Here is a 15,027-nt window from a genome sequence, read left to right on the forward strand (position 1 = left end):
TATAATTTTCATATCTTTAGACAATAGGTAATAGATAAAACAGAAGGAATAACTCAATAATCAATAATGATGAACAGGAGCAGCGGCTGCATGATAAGCAGCGTGATGTGCTGCTTTGGCGTGAGCAACTTCGGGAGTATCAATTACACGTCCATCATGTCCAAGAGGAGCAGGCTGATGATGTCCATAAGAGTATGTTGGAGAATAGTGATACTCAATGGCATCATAACCGTGTCCATAGCCTGCTGCTTTAGCGGTCTCCTAAATGAATTCATTGAAAAATATTATTTATTCTTTGAATTTTTCGCAACATTTTTAAATAAGTGAGAATGGGAAGAACAAGAAAAAGCAAACCTGTGCATGAGCTTGGAGATGGATAGTCTTGAGGTGAGCTACCTCAGGGGTCTCAATCACGCGTCCATCATGACCAAGAGGAGCTGGGGGTCCGTGGTATTTGATGTGATGATAATCATGTCCACCATAGGAATTTTCAGGTGCATAGCCGGAGCCATAGGCATGTTTGGATGCCTCCTTGGCATGAGCCGCTAAATGCTCGGCTTTAGCATGCGCCACTTCGGGAGTATCGACAACTCGGCCGTCGTGTCCCAGGGGTGCATAACCGTATAAATATCCGGGGGAAGCCAAGGAAGTGGCGACTGTAGCTAGTAGAATCATCTAAATGGCAAAGAATAATCATTTCATCAGTCGAAACACCTCATATCACTTATTATTATAGCATAGCACTGTTGCACGTATATATTCAAAAATGACACATTTTTTTTCTTTAAAAAAATTTTCGTGCACCATCGCCTTTTCACAATCAAACATTAATCTGTCTTATTTTATTTCGAATTTTCCGAATGAACAAACATGTATAATATATATCAATAACTTTTCAAAGTTAAATTACTCTGTACTACTTACAAAAGTTTTCATTATTATTTTATTCAAGTTCAACAATATATAATTTTAAAGAAAATTTTTTTTTTTTGCCTGCGTTGCTGGCTTTTTCCAGTACTCGCTGACTGTGCTGGTTGTTGTGCTGTACCAAGTTGTAGTGTACCCCCTTTATATATTATATGGCAATCGGGGGTAGGGAGTTGTTGAAAAACACCAGAGAGTTTACAACCATGGGGGGGAAAAGAGGAGGGGATAATAGGTGGACCTCAGGAAGAGTGATAGAGTGATAGAGTTATTAAGACGGAAAGGCACATCTGACATTGACATTAAACCAGCAAGAAGGGACAACGGTGTTCTAAGCATAGTGATTCTTTGGTACCTACTCGCCGGCGGGGCTGCTGGGGGCGACGAGGTCAGGATAATGCAGTGCTCTGGGAAAGGGCTCTCACTCTCTCAACATTTCTTATTCGCTTTTCATATTTCGAAATGTGTAACCTATTTCAGCATTGAAATGAGACACGTACAATTTAAACTTGGTTTTTATTTTTTGCTCTATATAATGCATGAAGGTGTTTGCATCATTCAATCTTTGGAAAATGAAAAATTATCTCTAACGTGTGTATATATAATACCATGATGAGAGCAAGGACGACTTAATATATGCAATATGCTATAATACATTCGTATTTATATTACATTAGGCCATTTTTTTAAACATTGCAAACATTTTCCATAAAATATTGTGGTATGATATAAAAATCAATCTTTTCAATCTTCATCAGTAGTGCGGCGGCGGACTATGTATAAGTATGAAGGGCTGTTTTATTCTACCAAAACCTTATTATTATTATTCTTAAATTGTCTCATTTCATCTCACACATAATAAGCTAAACTGAAACGTCATGCAACGACCGCGTAGGATTGAGGACTCTGGGTATGCCTTTCCTTCTGGGCGAGTCTCGTGGGCGTAATAATGGAACCACTAGTTTTTATTTCACGATGAGGTAATCACGCGACCTATCCGTCGTAACAATTTTACATCGTAACGAGGAATACAAGTTTTTCCTTTTCCATCATTTCCATTTTATTTTTCCATCGAATATCCTTCCTTATGTTGTGTGGATTCAATTATTCATACCGATTATCGAAGCCAACTTCTGCTGTTACGAAATTGTAATGTGAAAACTATGGATTAACCGTAATACCTGCACGCGAACTTGTTTTTAATGGTGTGTAGCACAATTGCGAGGGTGAATCTCGGGTTCTGTTCATACTCTGTTTATGGGCGGGCCATCCTTGTAGTAGGCCTTTTTTACTTCTCCCTATTGTTATTATTTTTTTTTCTATTCCAACAAAACAAAAAAAAAGTAAATAAAGGTTGCGCCACACAACGAGCGCCAGGGTGTGTCCATCTAGCTCGGACTCAAACTGTATAGTGGTAATAACAAAAACCAAAGTTCATCTGTTTTTAATGATAGATCACCATTGATATCGCTCGACTAGGCTCTGAAACAACCATCATTTAATGATTCCGACACATCCGATGCGCCACCCTCAATTGCCTGTAGGAGGAATGGATAATAATTTTAATAAATGAAAAAAAAAAAAAAAAAAAAAAAAAAAAAAAAAAAAAAAAAAAAAAAAAAAAAAAAAAAAAAAAAAAAAAAAAAAAAAAAAAAAAAAAAAAAAAAAAAAAAAAAAAAAAAAAAAAAAAAAAAAAAAAAAAAAAAAAAAAAAAAAAAAAAAAAAAAAAAAAAAAAAAAAAAAAAAAAAAAAAAAAAAAAAAAAAAAAAAAAAAAAAAAAAAAAAAAAAAAAAAAAAAAAAAAAAAAAAAAAAAAAAAAAAAAAAAAAAAAAAAAAAAAAAAAAAAAAAAAAAAAAAAAAAAAAAAAAAAAAAAAAAAAAAAAAAAAAAAAAAAAAAAAAAAAAAAAAAAAAAAAAAAAAAAAAAAAAAAAAAAAAAAAAAAAAAAAAAAAAAAAAAAAAAAAAAAAAAAAAAAAAAAAAAAAAAAAAAAAAAAAAAAAAAAAAAAAAAAAAAAAAAAAAAAAAAAAAAAAAAAAAAAAAAAAAAAAAAAAAAAAAAAAAAAAAAAAAAAAAAAAAAAAAAAAAAAAAAAAAAAAAAAAAAAAAAAAAAAAAAAAAAAAAAAAAAAAAAAAAAAAAAAAAAAAAAAAAAAAAAAAAAAAAAAAAAAAAAAAAAAAAAAAAAAAAAAAAAAAAAAAAAAAAAAAAAAAAAAAAAAAAAAAAGAAAGATGGAGAGAAAATTGAAAGAGCACAATGGCGAGACAAGGCGGGTCACTAAAATTTTCATTCATAAATGCAATAAGATAGCAGTAAAGGTGTGCCCCACCTATGTCAGAGTACAGAGGCGGATATCACTCTGGAATTTCTATTGTATCAGTTGTCACATAGATTGCATGGTATATCTATAAAATCCATGATGTCAGTTCAGGCGTTGAACTCTTTAAAAGATTTTTTTCTTGTTGCGTTTTTCTGTTCAGTGCTGCGTGCAATTATTAGGAATCTTTCAAATTCTCAATCCAAAACCTCAATATTATAGTTTCTTAATAGCTTTTTGCGGTTACCCACTGTCTGTTGCGTGTTGTCACCTCGAAACATATTGATAAACATTTATCATTTTTTTCTTTTCACTGCATCATCTATTTCGATATTCTGTAATCACGTGGTCTGTCATAAGTCGAAAGAGTTTCTAGCGGCAAACCTTAACAAATAATTCTGGATGAAATAAATGAGTGCTAAAGTTGAATGGTCAGTATATTTCTAAAATTCTCTCTGATTACCTGAGAACATTATACTTGGAACTTGGCAAAGGCTATACAAAAGAGGTGGCTGAGTGACTTTACCTCGCTCCTGTCAATTTAAAAATATTGCCTCACTTTCATATTACGATAGAAAATTTCTCAATATTCCAACTATTTGTTAATTTGTTATATCATATTCTGAAAAATATCACTCTCTCTCTCTCTCTCTCTCTCTCTCTCTGACAGATGCTAAAAGTTTGGACGTTGGGAAATTCAATGATACACATTGAAATCGTCACAGTAGTTATTTATCTAATCAAAGAAAGAATTAATTGCACAATAGGATTTCATTTCGAAAGGACAATTGATAGATATGATTTCTGTAGAGATCAGCGGTCTTATACAACATAAGTTTTTAACTCCAAGTAACGATAATGCTCACGTACATTGTTTTGCAATATCTGAATTCCAATCATTTTCTTACGACACCTGTGCGCCGTTGATTGCGTTGAATCCTGCGTAATCTGTCGAATTAGGATTATTGTCTCAATTTTCAGAAATAATGAGTGAATCTATTAGTATAATAAGGCTGATTATCATTATATGAAACAGATGATCCTTTCCCCCAGCCCTCTCCCCAGACATAGACATAGACATAGACATAGACATAGACATAGATTATTGTGAAAACTTTTTTTCTACTCAATTATACAGATATAATATCAAGTGTGCTGAGATTACACAGATTAGTAATTTAAATGTCAATGTTAATGCCTAGAACTAGAATGTTCTCCAGGAAGGGGAATAAGAAATGAAAAATTATCATGAAAATATGTGATGACTGATAACAATTGAACGCTCAAGGCGGTGTAAATGTTACGGGGCATTAATGTAGGGTCCTCGATATAGTAGGAAGGAGATCACATTGTCTGCTGGGTGTGTCGCTAATATCTTTCAACAGGGCACAGAGGGGTGGGGCAATTCATTGCGAATCTCTATAAATTGAGCGATTCATTGTTGAGTCAAGTCATGTGGACGTTGAATTTGCAACTATATCGTTGTCGTCATTATCATATCATCAGCAATTAAACAAACGAAAATGTTTTATTTTGTAAGTAACTTAATAACTATTTGACTGGTGGACAAGGCATATAAAATAAGTTTGCTTGATTTTTCCCTTTCAAGATATTACCCTTGGGCTGCTTGATTACGCTCGTCCTGAGCGAACCTCAGTGGACGGGGGGGGGATATGCCAGCAGCCCACATGGTGCTGCACCTTTGGGAGCCGATGGCCGTGTCGTCGATACACCTGAAGTTCAGGCTGCAAAAACTTCACATTTGGCCGCCCTCGCTGATGCCTCTGCCAGAGCTGGAACCCCACCCAATAGCTACAGCACTCCCAATCTATGGAATAATCATGGATGGAATGGATCACCTCCTCCATATGCTCACAGCGCACAGTATGGAACACGCTATCAGTAGGCTCATATATGCAGCCACAGTGCTTAAATCATGGCATCATGTGCCACTCTCAAACAAACTTGAATTTCATAATTTACTCTATTGTATTTTTCATTTCAGTGGTCCCCCAGCTCCTCTTGGTCCCGACGGAAGGGTTGTTGACACACCCGAGGTTGCTGCAGCCAAAGCTCATCATTTTTCACTCTATAACAATGCCGTTGCTCCTCCTGCTCCTTCTCTTTCTCCTCATGGTCACTATGATTCCGGTGCATACAATCCAGCTTGGGACGGCCCAGCACATGATGGCTCATGGAATGCTAATGCTCATAATTATTGAATAATCCTTTCAACTACTGTTATCCGTATCATTCACAAACACTTATTGTCGTTTTTTTTCCTCCTCTACCTCAAATAAGGGAGAACACCGCGACTACTGGTCCGCCTTCTCCAATAATCATGCAGTATCATCTCGATTTTATAATTCCCAATTGAGATAAATGTCGGACGAAATTATTTCTCTCAAATTTAATTTTCCTTTTTTTCTTCATTTTTGTGCGGATAATGAATATGAATAATCCAAATTGAGATATTGCGGTGGTTGTTTTTATGGTGATCAATGAATTGAGAATAATAAAATGAATACACTTATTTGATTACAAGAATTTGGTAGATAATTTATTCTGAAGGCGCGGTGAAAAATAAACGTCATGGCCAGTTGACACTCGACATTGTATAAATTCTCTATTTCTATACGGTGAACACAATCAATGAGGGGAATCGATCACGGTAACACGGCAGTATCCATTTCTGCTGCTGTCGTAAAGACTTTCTTAATTGACAATGCCAAATTAATTACCATTATTATTACATGGAGACATTCAATATTTAGAAATAAAGAAAGAACACAGATGATCTTTATCTCAACAGTGGTAATTCTCAACAGTTGTCATTGATGTAGTGTTGCCTATTGGCAATTGTAGCACGGCTTTGGCCTCGGCAACTTCTCTCGTATCGATGACTACACTATCAGGCGCTCGTGGTGCCAATGGACCATGATATACCGATGTTTTATGGCCAATTGTGTAGGCAACGTGTGAATTAGGCAATAGAACTAAGTGATTAGCATCGGCATCATCCTTATTCCAAACAATTGCAACTTGGCCGTACGGTTTTTCAATGTTTTTCAGTGCCTCAGCATGACCAGCCAGTAGATAAGCGGCCTTGATCCGAGAAACATTTCAATGATAAACCTCCGTATTCTTCCTTTTACGTAAAAAACAATGATGATAATAATAATAATGAGAAACATCCTCAGCACCTAGAGGAGCCGGAGGGCCATTATTGTATCACTATTCACTAGTAACTCGTCATTCTCTGAATCGGGCTGCGATCCAGCTACAACTGCAAGTGTGGGCCACTTGTGGTGTTTCTATATTACTCTACCATCATCGGAGAGTGGTGCAAGGGCTCCATCATAGCCACCGTAAAATCCAATGTGTCCAATAAAAAATCACCTAAATTCAGATTGTTCAAAATAAATAAGAAATTATTTATTGAGCGCGCGCATAAATAAGTCTCTACATACTTACGAAAAATAATGTTGTCATGTTGATTTCCGATAACAGCTTGACTCAATAGTGCACTTCTATAGCCTTTTATATATCGTCCTGATGACGTGCTGTGGTCATCCGCGCCGTACCGGCCATGGCAAACGATTTCAAACTTATTGGTCTTATTGGTCTCGCTAATAAACTTCAACTATATATTCCACTGCTCAACTAGAATTACAATTAGTAATGATACTCATGGTAAACTATACTATAGACTCTCTCTCTGTTTCATTTGTAGCATCATTCCAAAAAATAAAAATAAACATGGAAGGAAAACCATCTATCAGCAATTGTACCGTTGAAATACTTTTGCAACGTTGTGACCTTTTTCGGCGATGATGCTCGAGATACTCGAGATACTCTTCCTCCAAGTTGTACTTCTCCGCCTAGCATGATGAGCCATTATGCTCGTGACCTATTTCGCAATGCAAATCGTCTTGGATCTCGATACAAATACCCTTCCACAGTGTGCACATTAAAATATATTCTTCCGCTTTTATTATACTGCTTCAAAATTTCATGAATTCTCTGGCTTTTTGATAGAGGTAGAGCGGGAGAATTTTTCATAACACGATGATTAAATGTATCGCTGAATAATAATAATAATAATCATTGCTTTAAACATTTATCTATTCCATTATCCGCAACGAGTTATGCCATTATTGTCTACTGTGGTTTATGGGCAGGCTCAATATTGTGTTTATACCATAATATCTAAAACCACCGATTTTACTATCCACAATATATTTTTTCCAACTATGTACCTCTGTTATATTTCGTCATGAATTGTTCTCTTCAATGTAAAGGGAGCAAATTGTTTGTGAAAAAAAAACACACACACACAAACCACAATTTTCATAGAAAATGCAATTTATTATTGGCCTAAATTATTTACAATTCAGATTGGTTGGAAAAAAACAACAAGTTTGAAAAAAAAAAACACTCGTATTTAGTAAGATCCTAGAAGGTGCTGCGATTGATATCCGGAATACGCCTGGGGTGTCGTATAGGCGTAGTTCTGAGGAGCACCGTACGCTAGAAAGAAAAAAAGAAAAATAAAAGCAAATATGACCATGAATGAATGTTGAATGATGAAAAATGAAGAAAAACATACTATTGAAAAAGTGATATTTACCGTGCTCCTCTTGAGGGCCAGCATTCTTATAAGCCCTAGCCTCGGCCTCAGCAAGTTCAGCGAGTCGGGAGGCTTTCAATGCGGCTACCTCAGGAGTGTCGATGACAGTTCCATCCTCAGCAAGTGGAGCAGGCTGAAATGGTTGTTTGCTTGGTGCGGCATAATGTGCATGCTGTTGCTGAAGATAATTAGCTGCTGCTGGTGGTGAGTAATGCTGTGGTGCTGGTCTATAGTGTGAAACGGGGCCATGGGCAGGGGCAGGATGAGAATACGCTTGATGAACGGGATAAGATGGTCCTGATGATGATGGAGTATAATGATCCTTTTGCTGAGCGGCACGCTGTGCGGCTCGGCTAAATTCAGCAAAGTGTGCGGCTTTTGCATGCTGAACTTCTGGAGTGTCGATGACATTTCCATCAGGTCCCACTGGCGCTGGGGGTTCGAATTTTGCTTGATGATGATATTCACCACCATATCCCGGATACTGAGCTTGGCAAGCGACGGCCATTGTCACAAGAACAAAAATCTATGGAGACAAAAAATATGATGAAAATAGTTGAGAGATATCAATGAATGGATAGGAACTATCAGTAGAGATGAGGAATAACTGAACATAACTTACCAAACGATTCATTTTGTTATTTTAATGAATAATATAATGCGCTGCTGGTTTATCAGTACTCGCTATAGGCTCTCTCTCTCCCTCTCTCCCTCTCTCTCTCTCTGTAATCCAAAGCCTTTGAAGACTCAATTGCGTTTGTCTTCCTGGTGAATGGTCCTACTTTTATATAGCACTGCTGCCTCCCCGCTACTTTACCTTTATCTCTGTTGCCCCCCTCGGAACGTTCAAATACCAGCTTTTCATCAGGGCCTACACGTTATGTGTACACAATAACAGAGCTGACTTGGGAACGCTTTGAAAATTTAATCGGAGTAGCCCGGCGGCCGCTCTCTTTTCCACCCATAAGGAGGTATCCTTTGTCACTATACTCTGATATTTGGCCTTGACATTTTCATCGCATGAGACAACTCTGAATCGGACAATGACCATTCATATCAAGTTCATTTCATATATTATTTCCATCATTAATACTTTCAGTAATTTCCATCAATACCATTTTCCCAGCACCATTGCAGCGAGAGTCAGTTATTGCACCAAGCTCTATTGATTTCTATAGATAATTATTAAAAAAAGACAAAGAAAAAGCACGAGCGAGGCTTGCGCTTAGATTAATCATCGCAGTGTAGTGCTGATGATTAATGGATAATTAATGGACACTGTGATGGAAAGCAGTGGCTATATGTATTGTATTACATTACCATATCCTACAGGTAAACATAGGTGCACACATCCTTTGCAGAACCTTCGTCCTTGATCATTCGTGTGTCCGCCGCGTACTTTTCTAATTTTTTCAATTAATTTTTTTATCGAATGAAAATATTTAGCATTATAGGCTTTATTCATTTTTCAAAATATTTATTATCATTAAAAGAAAAATAAAAAGGCTTAAAAGGGTTCATTTTTCATCATAAATCATTTGACAAAATTTCAATTAATAATTGATTGTTTTAATCGGCGATTACAATTCAATGATAGTTGTGAATTGATGGCGATGGCAGGTAAAGGTAGTTTGCATTGTATTTAGCATTGATGTGAGCAGCAGCATGTTCGGCTTTTGCAAGGGCAACCTCGGCGGTGTCAACAACCCTACCATCAAGGCCAATCGGTGCACCAGACTGGGCTTTAGTGATGACTGACAGTGGGGAAACTATCGCTGGACTAACGTAGGCTGCAATAATTGCTGGAGAACTATTTTTCAGTTTCTCATTAAGATGAGCTGCAGCATGTTCAGCCTTAGCAAGCGATACTTCAGGAGTATCAACAACGCGTCCGTCAGGACCAATGGGAGCACCAGTTTCCATTTTAGCATAAGCTATTGGAAGAGCATATGCCGTCAATGGTGATGATGCTTGGACAAGAGCAACGCCACCAATAATGCACAAAACAATAATCGGCTGAAATTAAAAAACCACTTGAATAAACAGTATTTGAGTGGGCTAATGAAATTTTTGTAAAACTCACAATAGTTTTCATGATGCTAGATAAATATATGAGCTACTCAAGCGCTGCCGGTAATAATCAGTATTCGCTGAGAAACTGTTCCGATTGTGATGAAACCTCAGCTTTATATACATCCAAGACACTCAATACTGCATCAATTTACTGCATCACTCTACTCGGCATTGAAAATTCTGCAGCCTGAGGCGTTGTATTCGTGATGTCCTTGATTAAATCCCAATTGAAATAATTTGGATCGTTAAATTGCCACATTCTCTCTTTCTCTCCCTTAATTCATACAGATAGACAAAGACCGTCCTTGAAAGCGAACACGAATTTATCGAGAAAGAGAAAGAGAGAGAGAGAGAGAGAGAGAAGTAATTGAGCGACAGAATCCACAATAATTAGTGGATTTTTTATATGCAAAATTATTGATCGAACAACGAGTGTCGGATGTTGCGGTCAATATTAGTACCTTGACTTTATCGAATTTCATATTATATTTCAAATTGTACAGCTTACTGATGAGTATAAAAGTGCAAACACCAACGGTTCCATTGTATTTGCAAGTCCTCTTAATCCATTTAGTAGCTGCACCAATTGACCCAGATGGACGGCTTGTCGACACCGTCAATGTGGCAATTGCCAAAATGAAGCATCCTGCCACCGCTAAGCAGAATCAACAGCAATGAGTCTTGATAATCAGGAGGTACTAGCTGCTGTAGAAGCCACAGAGCCTGATGGGTCATTGACACGTTGCAAGTGGCCCTTGTCAAGATATAGCACGATAACGCCCAACTCATGGAGAAGGTCAACCACGGCAATGCCGCTGTGGCCGCCAGGACTGGTCCTTCACCCCTCTCATTACAATCGACAGACAACACGAAAATTTATAGATAAATTGATTGACAAAAGAGCATGAAATGGCAGTTGTTAAAATGAAAAAAAAAAACAAAAAAAAATTACAGTAACAATTAAAATGGAATTGATTGCTTCTTCATTAATCTTCATGCCGGGAAACCCAGAGATTATAAGGAATCTCTGGGAAACCGGTGTAAATTCAATTTAAATAATTCTGAGACAATCCTCATGAACGACGGATTTTTTTAAATTTTACCGGTAATGGAAGAAGAGTAGATGCTTGTGGGTAGTCCCTAAAGCTTGTCATACTTGGCTTGCTATACTTGTCTTCTGTCATAATAATAAGGAGATCGAACCTTATCTCACAGTAGTTCACATTTTACTGATAATGTAATTTGCTCTCGCTCATTTCCTCAATAAACACATAGGATTAAAAATGTCGCGGTTTTTGTGGTGCAGTTTCATTGTATTTATAACTGTGATGGACATAGGTAACCTCATTATTTTCCAACTTGATTCTTTGCACACTTGCGAAATTGAATGAAATGAATAAACCAATGCAAGAATTTACTCAATTTTAGCCTCAACGAAGAGAATCAAAGACATGATTTACATGTCCATTGATGGAGTGTCAGCCTGTTTTCGAAGACACAATGGAACCCATCAGTTTGGATGCTCCTGTGAGTAGTATTCATCTTGGAAATGTCTCAGACATTTTTTCTATAAAATTCCCTACAAATAAATGAACCTTATCAAATTTAAATATTTTATTAAAAATTGTCTGGAAAAATGAAATTGAAGGAAGGAAAGAAAAAAAAGAAAGAATTAATAAAATTAGATTTTTCTGTGGACTCTATTCTATTCTGATATTTTCTATAGAAATTCCTCAGCTCAAATTTTTCAAGTTTTTTCTTTGATTATTTTTTATAAAAAGAAAAGAAAAATAATGGAGAAATTTTTTTGAAGATTCATGTCGATGAATTCATATAGAAAATGTCTCAATAGAAAAAGTTATAAAAGCATAATAAAATTCTACAGCTTTTTTTTCAATTATTAATTTTCTATTATCGATGATTTCACTTGATAAACTTGTTGTTGTTGTTGTTGATCATCAGCTCAGAGAGGAGGGAGTGTTGGGGTAATCCAAATGGTGGAGAGCCTCGAGGACGTGCAGTGGCTGGAGAGTAACGCCACTGCGGGTCCCTACACAGCTGTGATGCCATTCTCCATGTTCACCAAAGACGTGTTACATCGTCTTCGAGGGACGAATAACATTAATGGAATTCTATTAGCGAAAAATAGTAGCCACTCACTTCCGTCCAGTTATTCACCCGAAGATACATGTCCAAATAGATATTCTGGATCAAAGGCGTGTGACGCTGCGAAACCTTGGAATCCCTGGGGAAATAACATTCTCCATGAAGACTGGCCATTTCCCATGTTTTATGTTCAGGTAAATATATTACCTTTAGTAATGATTATTGGAAGATTACGGAATGAATTAGTCTTGACCTGCCGAATTCTATAGAAAATGCTATTGGCTTTTTATTGAACAATTCCGCAGTTTTTCTATTTTTTTACTGCAAATGTTCAGTAGATAATCTTTCCATACTTTTTCGATTGAGAGACATGTTCTCTATGAGAATTCTTCGACATAAATTCTTGACATGAACATGGGTTCTCTGTCGAATAATTTGGAAAAACGCTATAATTCTAGAACGACACACTCCTCCACGAGATAAGAGCCTGCTACACGAAGCACAACGCTCACGACCGTGATTCCCAACGAGACCGCTCCCTGTGTGCCCTCGAGATGCAATCGTTCATGTCAGCAGCAGTGGACTCCGAGACGTGCATCAGAAGGAACAACCTGATCCTCTATATGAATCCAACGCGGTTCTGCGACCCCTTGGGAGACAGGAACATCCACTGGCCCTTGGCACCCCTGACGAACACCACCAACTCGATGACCCTCGTGATCGCCCGACTCGACGCAAACTCAATGTTCGACACAGTCGCCCCAGGTGCCAACAGCACAGTGACAAGCCTGGTGAGCCTCCTGGCGACCGCCTACTACATCAACTCCCTCAACGCCACAGCCAGCGCCAACAATGTTCTCTTCTCCCTTCTCAACGGCGAGTCCTTCGACTACATCGGCTCCAGTCGCTTCGTCTACGACCTGAAGGAGGGAAATTTCAACGCCCTAGCCGGCAGAAACCTCCCTCTGTCCACCATAACAACAGTCATCGAGCTCAACCAGCTGACAGACGATAAACTCTTCATCCACACCAACAACGACTCCCCCAACAGCCTGATCTCCTCCTTGAGGGATGCCCTGGGAGGGACTATCCTCCAGGGAAGCGTTCCCCCCACCTCGATACAGAGTTTCCTGGGGGCTAAACCTAGTCTACCAACTGCTCTGATCGCCTCTTATGGCAAGCAGTTCCACAATCCCTATTACCAAGGTATCCTCGACAATTCAGAAACCCTTGGGATCGATAAGAAGCCCATCAACAAGACCCTGGCGAACATAGCTGTGAAACTTGGGGATGTACTGTATGAGCACGTGACCGGGGACAAGTCACCAGGGGGAAATGGCACCTTCATCGAGGAGTTGATTACCGAGATGCTATCGTGTTATCTCACGAGTGCTCAGTGCAGTCTATTCCAGGCAGCATCTCCACCAGGTTTGTAATTTTTCATTTTTACACTTACTGTTTTTTTTTACCACATCCATTTTAAAGATTACATTGATTATTAATAATTTATTATAACAGATTGATACTGGGCTTATTTTAAATTCCTACAGGTGTTAAACCAGTTAATCACCCACTTCCCCTTTATGTGAGTGTCGCCACCAGTCGCAACCCAGCGACAAGCCTGACAGGACAATTACTAGCACTTTTGACAGGGGAAATGTTGAACATGACAGCACACGAGTGCCACGATCACAGACTAACCTGGATGGGGGGATACTCCTTCAATGGTGTATGCATTAATTCAACAGTTAATTACACCTCTGCTGTCAGCCCAGCCTTTATCATCCCCGGGTATTCGATGAAGTCAGGGCTTTACTCCACGTGGACAGAGTCCATCTGGCAGACACTCAGTGTTCGCATGTTCCTGAAACCCTCCGACACTGTTGAGAGGCTGACCATCAGTCTCGGGAGCATTGTCGCTGGGCTGTCCTTCATTGTTGTCTGGTTCATCAACTCCAGGGCTCATCTGCTCTTCGAGACTAGCAGGACACCTGCCTGCTAGGACAACGCCGCGGACCACATATCAATGACGAGGCTTGGGGAGAGGAATTTTGGGGAGGTTCCTGTCACCAGCCTGTGAACATGAGCTTTTTTCGGCTGGAGGTGGAATTTTGTGTGTGGTGCGCCCTCGGACGTTATTTATTTTAGATCAGTTTTATTTCGTGAATTAACAGCAATTAATGGTTTTTTTTGGATGCCAAGGGAAATGAATTCACATTACGCAGGAAAAAATTTCATAGAAAAATCTTGCGAATTTGATGGAAAAACTCCTATTGAATGATTTTAAAAATTCTATTATTTTTTTTTATATTAGCCCATTTTATTGCAGCATTTCGATAATTTTTATGGAAAATGTCCAATAGAAACTATTTTGCAAAAAAAAAAATTTCATCTTTGTATAGGAATTCCTCGATATGAATTTCTCGAGTTTTTTTTCACTCTATTTTTCTGCCCCCCCCCCCCACACACACTCTTTTAATTAAAAAAATCAAATGAAAAACTTGAGAACTTTAGACCGATGAATTTCTATAGAAAGTATCTCAATGAAATGAGATGTACGGATATCCAAGTACAGTAATTTTGATGTTTCAATCATCAAATTTATTAATTTAATTGCAACAAAGAATGTGAAGAGGATAATTAGTGTTATTTATTTAAAAAAACATTTCGAGATCATTTTTTGTTTTTAATGATTTTTAAAACGAGAAATCGATTGTTCATAGATGTTTTATGAATGAATATGTAATTTTTCCAATGAAAAATATAAAAATATTCAATATCAAATTTTTCAATTATTTTATGAATCTTTCATAAAAAGCAGGCTCTCTATTTTTTTTCATTTTAAAATCTTTGCCAACAGTTCAAATTGAAAAATCGAATTAAAACAAATAACATTCTGATAAAAAAGAAATCGTGAACCATAGCAATGCTTGAATATTCTCATGATTTATGCAATTAAAAAAAGTTTAGGTACAAAATAATT

General features: G+C 37.3%; 3 protein-coding genes across 4 annotated transcripts; 2 read left to right on the forward strand and 1 right to left on the reverse strand.

Annotated features, from left to right (window-relative positions):
* Nucleotides 1-10: 10 nt before the first annotated feature.
* On the reverse strand, nt 11-10,038 carry LOC107045304. Its single transcript, XM_029126618.1, has 7 exons — nt 9,949-10,038; nt 9,468-9,881; nt 7,845-8,391; nt 7,683-7,765; nt 6,182-6,340; nt 355-675; nt 11-261 (listed from the first exon to the last, which is right to left on the reverse strand). Exons 1-7 carry the CDS (start codon nt 9,958-9,960, stop codon nt 61-63), a joined length of 1,737 nt encoding a protein of 578 aa, XP_028982451.1. The 5' UTR covers nt 9,961-10,038; the 3' UTR covers nt 11-60.
* On the forward strand, nt 4,585-5,779 carry LOC107045339 (pupal cuticle protein). Of its 2 annotated transcripts, none has more exons than XM_015267587.1 (3): nt 4,585-4,770; nt 4,845-5,137; nt 5,241-5,779. In XM_015267587.1, the coding sequence occupies exons 1-3, from the start codon at nt 4,759-4,761 to the stop codon at nt 5,455-5,457; spliced, it is 522 nt and encodes a 173-aa protein (XP_015123073.1). In that variant the 5' UTR covers nt 4,585-4,758; the 3' UTR covers nt 5,458-5,779. The 2 variants fall into 2 exon arrangements, with proteins under 2 accessions (XP_015123073.1, XP_015123075.1); XM_015267589.1 differs by having other exon boundaries at nt 4,845-5,119.
* Nucleotides 10,039-11,083: 1,045 nt separating the features above from the next.
* LOC107045314 (nicastrin) lies at nt 11,084-14,339 on the forward strand. The gene is made up of 5 exons (XM_015267533.1): nt 11,084-11,276; nt 11,367-11,465; nt 11,901-12,238; nt 12,503-13,472; nt 13,595-14,339. The coding sequence occupies exons 1-5, from the start codon at nt 11,222-11,224 to the stop codon at nt 14,044-14,046; spliced, it is 1,914 nt and encodes a 637-aa protein (XP_015123019.1). The 5' UTR covers nt 11,084-11,221; the 3' UTR covers nt 14,047-14,339.
* Nucleotides 14,340-15,027: the final 688 nt, after the last annotated feature.

Source organism: Diachasma alloeum, unplaced genomic scaffold, assembly GCF_001412515.2.
Source record: "Diachasma alloeum isolate Michigan unplaced genomic scaffold, Dall2.0 Dall_scaffold_00914, whole genome shotgun sequence".
Taxonomy (NCBI): domain Eukaryota; kingdom Metazoa; phylum Arthropoda; class Insecta; order Hymenoptera; family Braconidae; genus Diachasma; species Diachasma alloeum.

What these genes read in the sequence shown, in the direction of transcription:
- LOC107045339 (XM_015267587.1), top strand. An exon ending in CAGTATGGAACACGCTATCA is followed by an intron (nt 5,138 to 5,240) that starts GTAGGCTCATAT and finishes TTTTCATTTCAG; the next exon opens with TGGTCCCCCAGCTCCTCTTG.
- LOC107045304 (XM_029126618.1), bottom strand. An exon ending in ACCTGCCATCGCCATCAATT is followed by an intron (nt 8,392 to 9,467) that starts CACAACTATCAT and finishes TTGTCTCCATAG; the next exon opens with ATTTTTGTTCTTGTGACAAT. An exon ending in TAAATATCACTTTTTCAATA is followed by an intron (nt 7,766 to 7,844) that starts GTATGTTTTTCT and finishes TTTTCTTTCTAG; the next exon opens with CGTACGGTGCTCCTCAGAAC.
- LOC107045314 (XM_015267533.1), top strand. Translation starts at nt 11,222, where the DNA reads ATGTCGCGGTTTTTGTGGTGCAGTTTCATTGTATTTATAACTGTGATG. An exon ending in CCATCAGTTTGGATGCTCCT is followed by an intron (nt 11,466 to 11,900) that starts GTGAGTAGTATT and finishes GTTGATCATCAG; the next exon opens with CTCAGAGAGGAGGGAGTGTT. An exon ending in TTCCCATGTTTTATGTTCAG is followed by an intron (nt 12,239 to 12,502) that starts GTAAATATATTA and finishes CTATAATTCTAG; the next exon opens with AACGACACACTCCTCCACGA.